General features: G+C 37.9%; 2 protein-coding genes across 5 annotated transcripts in view; one reads left to right on the top strand and one right to left on the bottom strand.

Annotated features, from left to right (window-relative positions):
- The window catches only part of e4f1 (E4F transcription factor 1), a 74,714-nt gene that overhangs the window by 57,381 nt on the left and 4,956 nt on the right, over window positions 1-12,377 (top strand). For 2 of the 3 annotated variants that reach the window (XM_069928211.1, XM_069928213.1), the window contains one exon: window positions 10,873-10,929. The exons of the other annotated variant lie outside the window; for it this stretch is intronic. In XM_069928211.1, the coding sequence (XP_069784312.1) occupies window positions 10,873-10,929 (57 nt within the window). The remainder of the gene's footprint in view (window positions 1-10,872; window positions 10,930-12,377) is intronic. 3 annotated transcript variants of the gene reach the window in all.
- The window catches only part of zdhhc4 (zinc finger DHHC-type palmitoyltransferase 4), a 99,874-nt gene continuing 97,282 nt past the window's right edge, over window positions 9,786-12,377 (bottom strand). For both annotated transcript variants that reach the window (XM_069928224.1, XM_069928228.1), the window contains exon 8: window positions 9,786-11,691. The gene's annotated coding sequence lies outside the window, so the exon portion shown is untranslated. The remainder of the gene's footprint in view (window positions 11,692-12,377) is intronic.

Genomic DNA, 12,377 nt, shown 5'->3' with positions numbered 1-12,377 from the left:
TCTCTCCAGCATTTTGTGTTTTTACATTAAGGACCCTGTTTGACCTGCTGAATCACTTCAGCATTTTGTGTTTTTACATAAAGGACCCTGTTTGACCTGCTGAACCTCTCCAGCATTTTGTGTTTTTACATTAAGGACCCTGTTTGACCTGCTGAATCTCTCCAGCATTTTGTGTTTTTACATAAAGGACACCGTTTGACCTGCTGAATCTCTTCAGCATTTTGTGTTTTTACATAAAGGACAGCGTTTTACCTGCTGAATCTCTGCTGCATTTTGTGTTTTTACATAAAGGACCCCGTTTGACCTGCTGAATCTCTCCAGCATTTTGTGTTTTTACATAAAGGACCCCGTTTGACCTGCTGAATCTCTCCAGCATTTTGTGTTTTTACATAAAGGACCCCGTTTGACCTGCTGAATCTCTCCAGCATTTTGTGTTTTTACATAAAGGACCCCGTTTGACCTGCTGAATCTCTCCAGCATGTGTGTTTTTACATAAAGGACCCCGTTTGACCTGCTGAATCTCTCCAGCATTTTGTGTTTTTACATAAAGGACCCCGTTTGACCTGCTGAATCTCTCCAGCATTTTGTGTTTTTACATAAAGGACCCTGTTTGTCCTGCTGAACCTCTCCAGCATTTTGTGTTTTTACATAAAGGACAGCGTTTGACCTGCTGAATCTCTCCAGCATTTTGTGTTTTTACATAAAGGACCCTGTTTGACCTGCTGAATCTCTCCAGCATTTTGTGTTTTTACATAAAGGACCCCGTTTGACCTGCTGAATCTCTCCAGCATTTTGTGTTTTTACATTAAGGACCCTGTTTGATCTGCTGAATCTCTCCAGCATTTTGTGTTTTTACATTAAGGACCCTGTTTGACCTGCTGAACCTCTCCAGCATTTTGTGTTTTTACATTAAGGACCCTGTTTGACCTGCTGAATCACTTCAGCATTTTGTGTTTTTACATAAAGGACCCCGTTTGACCTGCTGAATCTCTCCAGCATTTTGTGTTTTTACATAAAGGACCCCGTTTGACCTGCTGAATCTCTCCAGCATTTTGTGTTTTTACATTAAGGACCCTGTTTGACCTGCTGAATCTCTCCAGCATTTTGTGTTTTTACATAAAGGACCCCGTTTGACCTGCTGAATCTCTCCAGCATTTTGTGTTTTTACATTAAGGACCCTGTTTGACCTGCTGAATCTCTCCAGCATTTTGTGTTTTTACATTAAGGACCCTGTTTGACCTGCTGAATCTCTCCAGCATTTTGTGTTTTTACATTAAGGACCCTGTTTGACCTGCTGAATCTCTCCAGCATTTTGTGTTTTTACATTAAGGACCCTGTTTGATCTGCTGAATCTCTCCAGCATTTTGTGTTTTTTACATTAAGGACCCTGTTTGACCTGCTGAATCTCTCCAGCATTTTGTGTTTTTACATTAAGGACCCTGTTTGACCTGCTGAATCTCTCCAGCATTTTGTGTTTTTACATTAAGGACCCTGTTTGACCTGCTGAATCTCTTCAGCATTTTGTGTTTTTACATAAAGGACCCTGTTTGACCTGCTGAATCTCTCCAGCATTTTGTGTTTTTACATAAAGGACCCCGTTTGACCTGCTGAATCTCTCCAGCATTTTGTGTTTTTACATTAAGGACCCTGTTTGACCTGCTGAATCTCTCCAGCATTTTGTGTTTTTACATTAAGGACCCTGTTTGACCTGCTGAATCTCTCCAGCATTTTGTGTTTTTACATTAAGGACCCTGTTTGACCTGCTGAATCTCACCAGCATTTTGTGTTTTTACTTTTTTTTTTTAAATTTTTTATTTTTCACACCATAAATCACAATAGCCATGATATACACTTTTTCTTTTCCACACATTTACAGTGACTTTTTCTCCCTCCCCCCCCTCCTCCCAAGCCACCCCCTCACCCCCCCCCCTCTCATCCATTTTAGGTATACACTCTAGGTTGCATTAATTCAGTCAGACAATGTTGTCATTCAACAAAAATACACCAGAAATTCTACTGAGTCCATTCTTTTCTTTTCTTCTCCTGCCATCAACTTAGGTAATGTTTGTTCCCGGTAGGTTTTCGCTATTGTATTTAATGTAAGGCTCCCATACTTGTTCGAATATTTCAATATTATTTCGTAAACTATATGTTATTTTTTCTAATGGAATACATTTATTCATTTCTATATACCATTGTTGTATTTTCAAATTATCTTCCAATTTCCAGGTTGACATAATACATTTTTTTGCTACGGCTAGGGCTATCTTGACAAATCTTTTTTGTGCATCTTCCAAGTCAATTCCAAATTCTTTATTTTTTATGTTACTTAGGAGAAAGATCTCTGGATTCTTTGGTATACTGTTTTCTGTTATTTTATTTAATATCTGATTGAGATCATCCCAAAATTTTTCTACTCTCTCACATGTCCAGATTGCATGAATTGTTGTTCCCCTTTCTTTTTTACATCGAAAACATCTATCAGATACTGTTGGGTCCCATTTATTTAACTTTTGCGGTGTAATGTATAGTCTGTGTAACCAATTATATTGTATCATACGCAGCTCGTATTTATTGTATTTCTCATCGTTCCAGAACATAATTTCTCCCATGTTTCCTTTTTTATCTTTATATTTAAATCTTGTTCCCATTTTTGTTTAGTTTTACCATTTGTTTCCTCATTCTCCTTTTCTTCCAGTTTGATATACATATTTGTTATAAATCTTTTGATTAACATTGTATCTGTAATCACATATTCAAGGTTACTTCCCTCTGGTAAACTGAAATTGCTTCCTAATTTATCTTTCAAGTAGGATCTCAGTTGGTAATATGCCATCGCTGTATCTCCAGTTATATTGTACTTATCTCTCATTTGTTCAAAGGATAAGAATCTACTTCCTGAAAAACAATTTTCTATTCTTTTAATCCCTTTTTTTTCCCATTTTCTAAAGGAAAGGTTGTCTATTGTAAAAGGGAGTAGCTTATTTTGCGTCAATATTAGTTTTGGTATTTGATAATTTATTTTATTTCTTTCTACATGAATCTTCTTCCATATATTGAGGAGATGGTGTAATACTGGAGAAGTTCTATGTTGTACCAATTTTTCGTCCCATTTATATAATATGTGTTCAGGTATCTTTTCCCCTATTTTATCTAATTCTAGTCTCGTCCAGTCTGGTTTTTCCCTTGTTTGATAAAAATCTGATAGGTACCTTAATTGTGCGGCTCTATAATAATTTTTGAAGTTTGGCAATTGTAAGCCTCCTTGTTTATACCATTCTGTTAATTTATCTAGTGCTATCCTCGGTTTCCCCCCTCTCCATAAAAATCTCCTTATTATTTTCTTTAACTCTTTGAAGAATTTTCCTGTCAGTTGTATTGGCAATGCCTGAAATAAGTATAGTATCCTTGGAAAAATGTTCATTTTAATACAGTTTATCCTTCCTATCAGTGTTAGTGGTAGCTCTTTCCAATGCTCTAAATCGTTCTGTAATTTTTTCATTAGTGGATTGTAATTGAGTTTATATAATTGGCCTAGATTTTTGTTTATTTGCACACCTAGGTATCTTATTGCCTGCATTTGCCATCTGAATGGGGATTCCTCCTTAAATTTTGAGAAATCCGCGTTATTCATAGGCATTGCTTCGCTTTTATTTACGTTTATCTTGTATCCCGACACTTCTCCATATTCCTTCAATTTCTTATATAGTTCTTTTATTGATAGTTCTGGTTCTGTTAAGTACACTATCACATCATCCGCAAATAGACTGATTTTATATTCCCTGTCTTTTATTTTTATTCCTTTTATATTATTATCTATTCTTATCGATTCTGCTAGTGGTTCTATAGCTAGCGCAAACAATAATGGTGATAGTGGGCATCCCTGCCGCGTTGACCTGCTTAAGTTAAATTGCTTTGATACATGTCCATTTACTGTCACTTTCGCTAACGGTCCCTCATATAATGCTTTAATCCAATTAATATACTTCTCCGGTAAACTGAATTTTTGCAATACTTTGAACAAGTAATTCCATTCTACTCTGTCGAAGGCCTTCTCTGCGTCTAAAGCAACTGCTACTGCCGGTGCTTTATTTCCTTCTACTGCATGAATTAAGTTAATAAATTTACAAATATTGTCTGTTGTGCGTCTTTTTTTGATAAATCCAGTTTGGTCTAAATTTACCATTTTCAGTACCTGTTCTGCTAATCTGTTTGCTAATAGTTTAGCTATTATCTTATAATCTGTGTTTAGCAGAGATATTGGTCTATATGACGCTGGTGAGAGTGGATCTTTCCCTTGTTTTAGTATCACTGTAATTATTGCTGTTTTACATGAATCTGATAAGTTTTGTGTCTCATCAATCTGGTTGATTACATCCAGGAGGGGCGGTATTATTAGATCTTTAAATGTTTTGTAGAATTCTATTGGGAGTCCATCCTCTCCTGGTGTCTTATTATTTGGTAAATTTTTTATTATCTCTTGTATTTCTACTGTTCCAAATGGTTCTGTTAATTTATTTTGTTCCTCTATTTGTAGTTTTGGTAGTTCAATTTTAGTCAAAAATTCATCTATTTTCCCTTCTTTCCCTTCGTTTTCAGTTCGGTATAATTGTTCATAGAATTCTCTGAAGTTTTCCTTAATTTCTTTTGGATTATATGTAATTTGTTTGTCTTTTTTCCTTGTTGCCAATACCATTTTCTTATTTTGCTCTGTCTTAAGCTGCCATGCTAAGATTTTGTGTGTTTTTTCACCTAGTTCATAATATTTCTGTTTTGTCTTCATTATATTCTTCTCCACCTTATATGTTTGTAATGTTTCATATTTTATTTTTTTATCCGCCAATTCTCTTCTTTTGGTTGTATCTTCCTTTATTGCTAATTTTTTTTCTATGTTTATTATTTCCCTTTCCAACTGCTCTGTTTCCTGATTATAGTCCTTCTTCATCTTGGTTGCATAACTTATTATTTGTCCTCTAATGAATGCTTTCATTGCGTCCCATAGTATAAACTTATCTTCCACTGATTCCGTATTTACTTCAAAGTACATTTTTAATTGTTTTTCAATAAATTCTCTAAAATCCTGTCTTTTAAGTAGCATGGGGTTTAATCTCCATCTATACATTCTTGGAGGGATGTCCTCTAGCTCTGTTGCCAATAACAGGGGTGAGTGGTCCGATAATAGTCTAGCTTTATATTCTGTTTTCCTAACTCTCCCTTGAATGTGGGCTGATAACAGGAATAGGTCTATCCTTGAGTATGTTTTATGTCTAGTCGAGTAGTATGAGTATTCCTTTTCTTTTGGGTTTTGTTTCCTCCATATGTCCACAAGTTTCATTTCTTGCATTGATTTAATTATAAATTTGGTTACTTTGTTCTTCCTGTTAATTTTTTTCCCCGTTTTATCCATATTTGGATCCAAATTCAGATTGAAATCTCCTCCTATTAGTATGTTCCCTTGCGTATTAGCTACCTTCAAAAAGATATCTTGCATAAACTTTTGATCTTCTTCGTTAGGTGAATATATATTAAGTAGATTCCAAAGCTCTGAATATATCTGACATTTTATCATAACATATCTCCCTGCTGGATCTATTATTTCCTCTTCTATTTTAAATGGCACATTTTTGCTAATTAATATAGCCACTCCTCTTGCTTTTGAATTATACAATGCTGCTGTTACATGTCCTACCCAATCTCTCTTTAATTTCTTGTGCTCCAATTCAGTTAAGTGTGTTTCTTGGACAAATGCTATATCTATTTTTTCCTTTTTCAGTAAATTTAGTAGTTTCTTCCTTTTAATTTGGTTATGTATTCCATTAATATTTAGAGTCATATAGTTCAGCGTAGCCATTTTATATTTTGTTTATCTTCTCTTTCTGTTTTTCCATCATTACCTTTCCTCCTTTTCCATTTCTGTTTTCTTATTTTCAACTCTTTACCAGACAACATTCCTACAACATCCAACATTTTCCTTATTCTCCTATTTCTATCTTCTTTATCCCCAACCTCCCCTTCCCCTCCTGAGTTGTCCTTTCTCCCTTGTCGGACAACCACATCTCCCCTCTCCATTTGGATTTGCGAATCCACTCGCAAGCGTCAACTGATTTTGCAGTGACCGCTCTTTTCCCCCACCCAGCCCCCCCCAGAAAAGATTTCACTTTTTATATGTCACAAAGGTCACTCTTTTAATTCCCTCCTTATTCTCTCTATTCCATTACCTTCCCTTATTAATTCTTGTCTATACTATCTATGTTTTCCTCTAATTACAGATACTTTCACGTATGCCCATTGTCTCTTTTCACTCTTATACCTCTTTACCCGCATACATATCAATCGTGGTCATTTTTACCCTCATTACCCGTCTTCATCTCTTAGTCTATTTTTGTCTTTACCCACATACATATCAATCGTGATCATTTTTGCTCTCATTACCCGTCTTCATCCCTCAGTCTATTTTTGTAATTGTTCTGCAAATTTTCGTGCTTCTTCTGGATCCGAGAACAGTCTGTTTTGTTGTCCTGGAATAAATATTTTCAATACCGCAGGATGCTTCAGTGTAAATTTATATCCTTTCTTCCATAGAATCGCTTTTGCTGTATTGAACTCCTTTCTCTTCTTTAGGAGTTCAAAGCTTATATCTGGATAAATGAAGATTTTTTGTCCTTTATACTCCAGTGGTTTGTTGCCCTCTCTTACTTTTTCCATTGTCTTCTCCAGTACCTTTTCTCTTGTAGTATATCTTAGGAATTTTACTACAATAGATCTTGGTTTTTGTTGTGGTTGTGGTTTAGGGGCCAATGCTCTATGTGCCCTTTCTATTTCCATTTCTTGCTGTAGTTCTGGACATCCTAGGGCCTTAGGGATCCATTCTTTTATAAACTCCCTCATATTCTTGCCTTCTTCATCTTCCCTAAGGCCCAATATCTTTATGTTATTTCTTCTGTTATAATTTTCCATTATATCTATTTTTTGGGCTAGTAATTCTTGTGTCTCTTTAGTTTTTTTATTAGATTCCTCCAATTTCTTTTTTAAGTCTTCTACCTCCATTTCTGCTGCTACTGCCCGTTCTTCCATCTTGTCCATTTTTTTCCCCATTTCTGTTAGGGTCATATCCATTTTATTTATTTTCTTTTCTGTGTTGTTTATTCTTTTTCTTAAATCATTGAATTCTTGTGTTTGCCATTCTTTAAATGACTCCATGTATCCTCTAACAAGAGCAAGTATATCCTTTACCTTGCCTTTCCCTTCATCTATTTCACTGTATTCTTCCTCTTCTTCTTCCTCTGGGTTGGCCATCTGTTGTTTCTTTGCTGCCCTTTCCTCCTCTTCTTTCTTGTTTCCATTGTCTTCTGTGGTCTCTTCTTGCTGCAGGTGTTCTGCAGCTGTCGTTGCCGGCTGTGGAGGTCGACTCCCCAGCTGGTCCCCCCTCCCGTCGGTGTGTTTTTTTGCATGCGCAGTTGCGCACTTTTACTCGGCTCTGTGAGCCATTGTTGTAGTTCTTTTTCTACCGACCTGAGGTAGTGGGGTCCTCTCTCCACAGCGGGCCTCTTCGGACAGGTAAGGCCTTCACCTTTTTCCTCCGTTGTCTTCTCTTCCTCTCTTCTTTCCGTTGATTTTGATTTTTCTCCTTTTGTCTCCATCTTCTTTCCACCTTTATACTCACTTTTCTTTAACTTGTATTTCTGTGCCTTTGTATTTTCTCTTGTTTTTCCCGACTTTTCTGGAGAGGGCTGGAGTTCACCGTCCGGCCACTACTCCATCACGTGACTCCTCTCTTGTGTTTTTACATTAAGGACCCTGTTTGACCTGCTGAATCTCTCCAGCATTTTGTGTTTTTACATTAAGGACCCTGTTTGACCTGCTGAATCTCTTCAGCATTTTGTGTTTTTACATTAAGGACCCCGTTTGACCTGCTGAATCTCTTCAGCATTTTGTGTTTTTACATTAAGGACCCTGTTTGACCTGCTGAATCTCTCCAGCATTTTGTGTTTTTACATTAAGGACCCCGTTTGACCTGCTGAATCTCTCCAGCATTTTGTGTTTTTACATTAAGGACCCTGTTTGACCTGCTGAATCTCTCCAGCATTTTGTGTTTTTACATTAAGGACCCTGTTTGACCTGCTGAATCTCTCCAGCATTTTGTGTTTTTACATAAAGGACCCTGTTTGACCTGCTGAATCTCTCCAGCATGTGTGTTTTTACATAAAGGACCCTGTTTGACCTGCTGAATCTCTCCAGCATTTTGTGTTTTTACATAAAGGACCCTGTTTGACCTGCTGAATTCTCCAGCATTTTGTGTTTTTACATTAAGGACCCTGTTTGACCTGCTGAATCTCTCCAGCATTTTGTGTTTTTACATTAAGGACCCTGTTTGACCTGCTGAATCTCTCCAGCATTTTGTGTTTTTACATTAAGGACCCCGTTTGACCTGCTGAATCTCTCCAGCATTTTGTGTTTTTACATTAAGGACCCTGTTTGACCTGCTGAATCTCTCCAGCATTTTGTGTTTTTACATAAAGGACCCTGTTTGACCTGCTGAATCTCTCCAGCATTTTGTGTTTTTACATTAAGGACCCTGTTTGACCTGCTGAATCTCTCCAGCATTTTGTGTTTTTACATTAAGGACCCCGTTTGACCTGCTGAATCTCTCCAGCATTTTGTGTTTTTACATTAAGGACCCTGTTTGACCTGCTGAATCTCTCCAGCATTTTGTGTTTTTACATTAAGGACCCTGTTTGACCTGCTGAATCTCTCCAGCATTTTGTGTTTTTACATTAAGGACCCTGTTTGACCTGCTGAATCTCTCCAGCATTTTGTGTTTTTACATTAAGGACCCTGTTTGACCTGCTGAATCTCTCCAGCATTTTGTGTTTTTACATTAAGGGCCCCGTTTGACCTGCTGAATCTCTCCAGCATTTTGTGTTTTTACATTAAGGACCCTGTTTGACCTGCTGAATCTCTCCAGCATTTTGTGTTTTTACATAAAGGACCCTGTTTGACCTGCTGAATCTCTCCAGCATTTTGTGTTTTTACATTAAGGACCCTGTTTGACCTGCTGAATCTCTCCAGCATTTTGTGTTTTTACATAAAGGACCCCGTTTGACCTGCTGAATCTCTCCAGCATTTTGTGTTTTTACATTAAGGACCCTGTTTGACCTGCTGAATCTCTTCAGCATTTTGTGTTTTTACATTAAGGACCCCGTTTCACCTGCTGAATCTCTCCAGCATTTTGTGTTTTTACATTAAGGACCCTGTTTGACCTGCTGAATCTCTCCAGCATTTTGTGTTTTTACATTAAGGACCCTGTTTGACCTGCTGAATCACTTCAGCATTTTGTGTTTTTACATAAAGGACCCTGTTTGACCTGCTGAATCTCTCCAGCATTTTGTGTTTTTACATAAAGGACCCTGTTTGACCTGCTGAATCTCTCCAGCATTTTGTGTTTTTACATTAAGGACCCCGTTTGACCTGCTGAATCTCTTCAGCATTTTGTGTTTTTACATTAAGGACCCCGTTTGACCTGCTGAATCTCTCCAGCATTTTGTGTTTTTACATAAAGGACCCCGTTTGACCTGAATCTCTCCAGCATTTTGTGTTTTTACATAAAGGACATCGTTTGACCTGCTGAATCTCTCCAGCATTTTGTGTTTTTACATAAAGGACCCCGTTTGACATGCTGAATCTCTCCAGCATTTTGTGTTTTTACATAAAGGACCCTGTTTGACCTGCTGAATCTCTCCAGCATTTTATGTTTTTACATCACACCTGCCAATGTGCTGCTGTATGTACTACAAAGTCATCCACTTTATTTCTTATGCTGCTTGTGTTTAAGTACAAAACCCTTAGCCCTCTCTTTATTACTTTTTTTGACTGTGTCCTGTTGCATTCCAACTTATCCCAATGGCTGCAGTCTTGCCCTCTCTGCCACGCTAACTCCCTACCTCCTGTCCCTACTTGTGCACCAACTCTGCCTCTTCACTTTAGTTTAATGCCTTGGATGACAACGAGGTAGTAAGTTTGTTGATGACACCAAGATTAGTGGTATAATGGACAGTGATGAAATTTATCTGAAATTCTCACAGGATGCAGATGAATTTGGAAAGTGAGCCAAGGAATAGCAGATGGAATTTAACTGGACGTGTGTGAGGTGCTGCACCTGGTAGATTAAACCAGAGCAGTACTGGAGCAGTGATTGGAAGGGTCTTGGAGATTGTTGTGGAACAGAGACTTGGGAGTACAGAGACATAGTGTTGTGCACAGTTCTGGTCACACACCTGTAGGATAAGCTGGAAAGGATTCGTGCGAATGTTGCTAGGACCTGTGGGCCGGAATTTTAATAATATTCTGGGACTTTTCTGCCTCAAGTGCAGGAGGGTAGGGTTCCTTATAGACATTTATAAATCATGAGAAGCATAGGTAAGATATATAATCATAGTTTTTTTTTCCCCCCAGGATGGGAACCTGAAGAGGACATAGCTTTAAACTGAATGGAAAGTTTGCAGAGATCTCAGGGGCACCTTAACACAGAGGATGGTGGATATATGGAATGAGCTACCAGATGAAATGCTAGAAACAGGGATAATTGTAACATTCAAGTCATTTAGATGGCAACACTGATTGGAAAGGTTTAGTGGAACAGGGGGCAAATGCAGGCAAATAGGACGTTAGGTCAGCATGGAGAAGTTGGGCTGAAGGGCCTGATTCCATGCTGTACACCACCACCCTCTGTGGGAAAGCTTGCATCTCGGGCCCCCTTTAATTTTTTTTTTTCCCCTCTCATGTTAAACCATTGCTCTCCAGTTTTAGACAGTGAACATCCATCCAGAATGCCAATGCATTAAATGTGGCCTTTGTCTCTGTTTAAATTGGCAGACTCCTGCTGAAGTGACAGAAGGGCATGACGTGGGCTCCCTAACGCAAGGCTCTAAGGTTGGTGGTTCATTTCTAACCTTCTAAATGATTCTTCTGCAATCACAATTAAATCATTCCCATTAACTTCCATTTGTGCCATTAATCTATCCACTTTGCTATGAATGCTGGTTGGATTTAGATTTAGTACGTAAGGTTCCCAGTAACACTTTTCCAATCACTTCACTGAAGTTTCTGTGGCCCACTTGAACTAGCTACTACTTCACCTCATTTGTTACCAAAACACTTCCTTCTCTTGTGTTTACCGTATTTTTACACATATAACGCGTAAGTTATATGCGTATTTTACAAACTAGGCGCCCTCCGCTCATTATATGTGTAGGCACACTATACAAGAATATTTTTACATGTCGAAAGAATGCACACAATTTATAGCAGGCGTGGGAAAGACGTGCAGGCAATTTATAGCGCGTGGGAATATTATAGCAAGTATGAGAATGTAATAGTGGCAAAGAAAGAACACGCACAATTTATAGCGGGCATGGGGAAGCCGCAATTTATAGTGATTGTGGGAAATTTAGATCTTGGGAATATCTCTTTGTACTGAATGCCATGGTATTCCTATAAACAGGACATTCTAGCTCGGACACTGCGCCATATCAATGTTAATTGGCTATACCCTTCTCTGAGGGAGGAGATTAACATATCAAGTGAAACAACATTAGACTCTGAAGCCTGTCATCGATCTGTTTAGTTGATTCCTCTCCAAAGCTTGTTAATGTGTTGCAGCAGGATATCATCTATATAATGGGCGATTGACACCTGTGGGGGAAATTGATTGGGTGTCAACTGCGAGAGATAACTGTGGCAGATACTGAGATATGTTTTGTCTCATGTCCCATTTAAATGCAAATTGTTTTTGTCAGTTGGAATTTAGAATGCTCATGTGGTATATGCATGTGAAAATATCTTTACACAATTTATAATTTTCTGCATGGTATATGCATGTGAGTAAAAATGTGGTACTGGGCCTCTTCCAAAATGCATTTATAATGCTCATCTTGGCCATCCTGAGTTCTCTGTTTTCACTGCTCTCTGTGGAAGGAGATTCCTCCCCACCCACCCCAAAAATTCCCTCTGTTATTTTACATGGCTATCTTCTACTTCGCTCTTAGTCAAATGAAAACTTTTTAATCAAAGTTTTCATCATATTCTAGATCCCATTTATATCACTCTTATCCACTTTTCCAGAAAAGAGATCACTCCGATAAGGACCATCTCACATTTCTTGTTTTTATTTTGTACCCTTTCTGTGCCAATGAGAACTGCTCATAGTACTCCAAATATGGTCTGCCCAATACAAACTTTTCTGCTTTTCACCTACCCCTCTAGAAATGATTTTTTAAAAGCCCATTGTTGTCTGTTGCTCGATCCCAGTGAGATCCTAATTTTCTGAGAACTATATGATGAATATTTTTTCTGTCCAAAACATCAATGCTGAATTTTCT

The sequence above is a fragment of the Narcine bancroftii genome, chromosome 3 (assembly GCF_036971445.1).
Source record: "Narcine bancroftii isolate sNarBan1 chromosome 3, sNarBan1.hap1, whole genome shotgun sequence".
Lineage (NCBI taxonomy): Eukaryota > Metazoa > Chordata > Chondrichthyes > Torpediniformes > Narcinidae > Narcine > Narcine bancroftii.
This window is presented reverse-complemented; position numbering and strand designations above follow the sequence as displayed.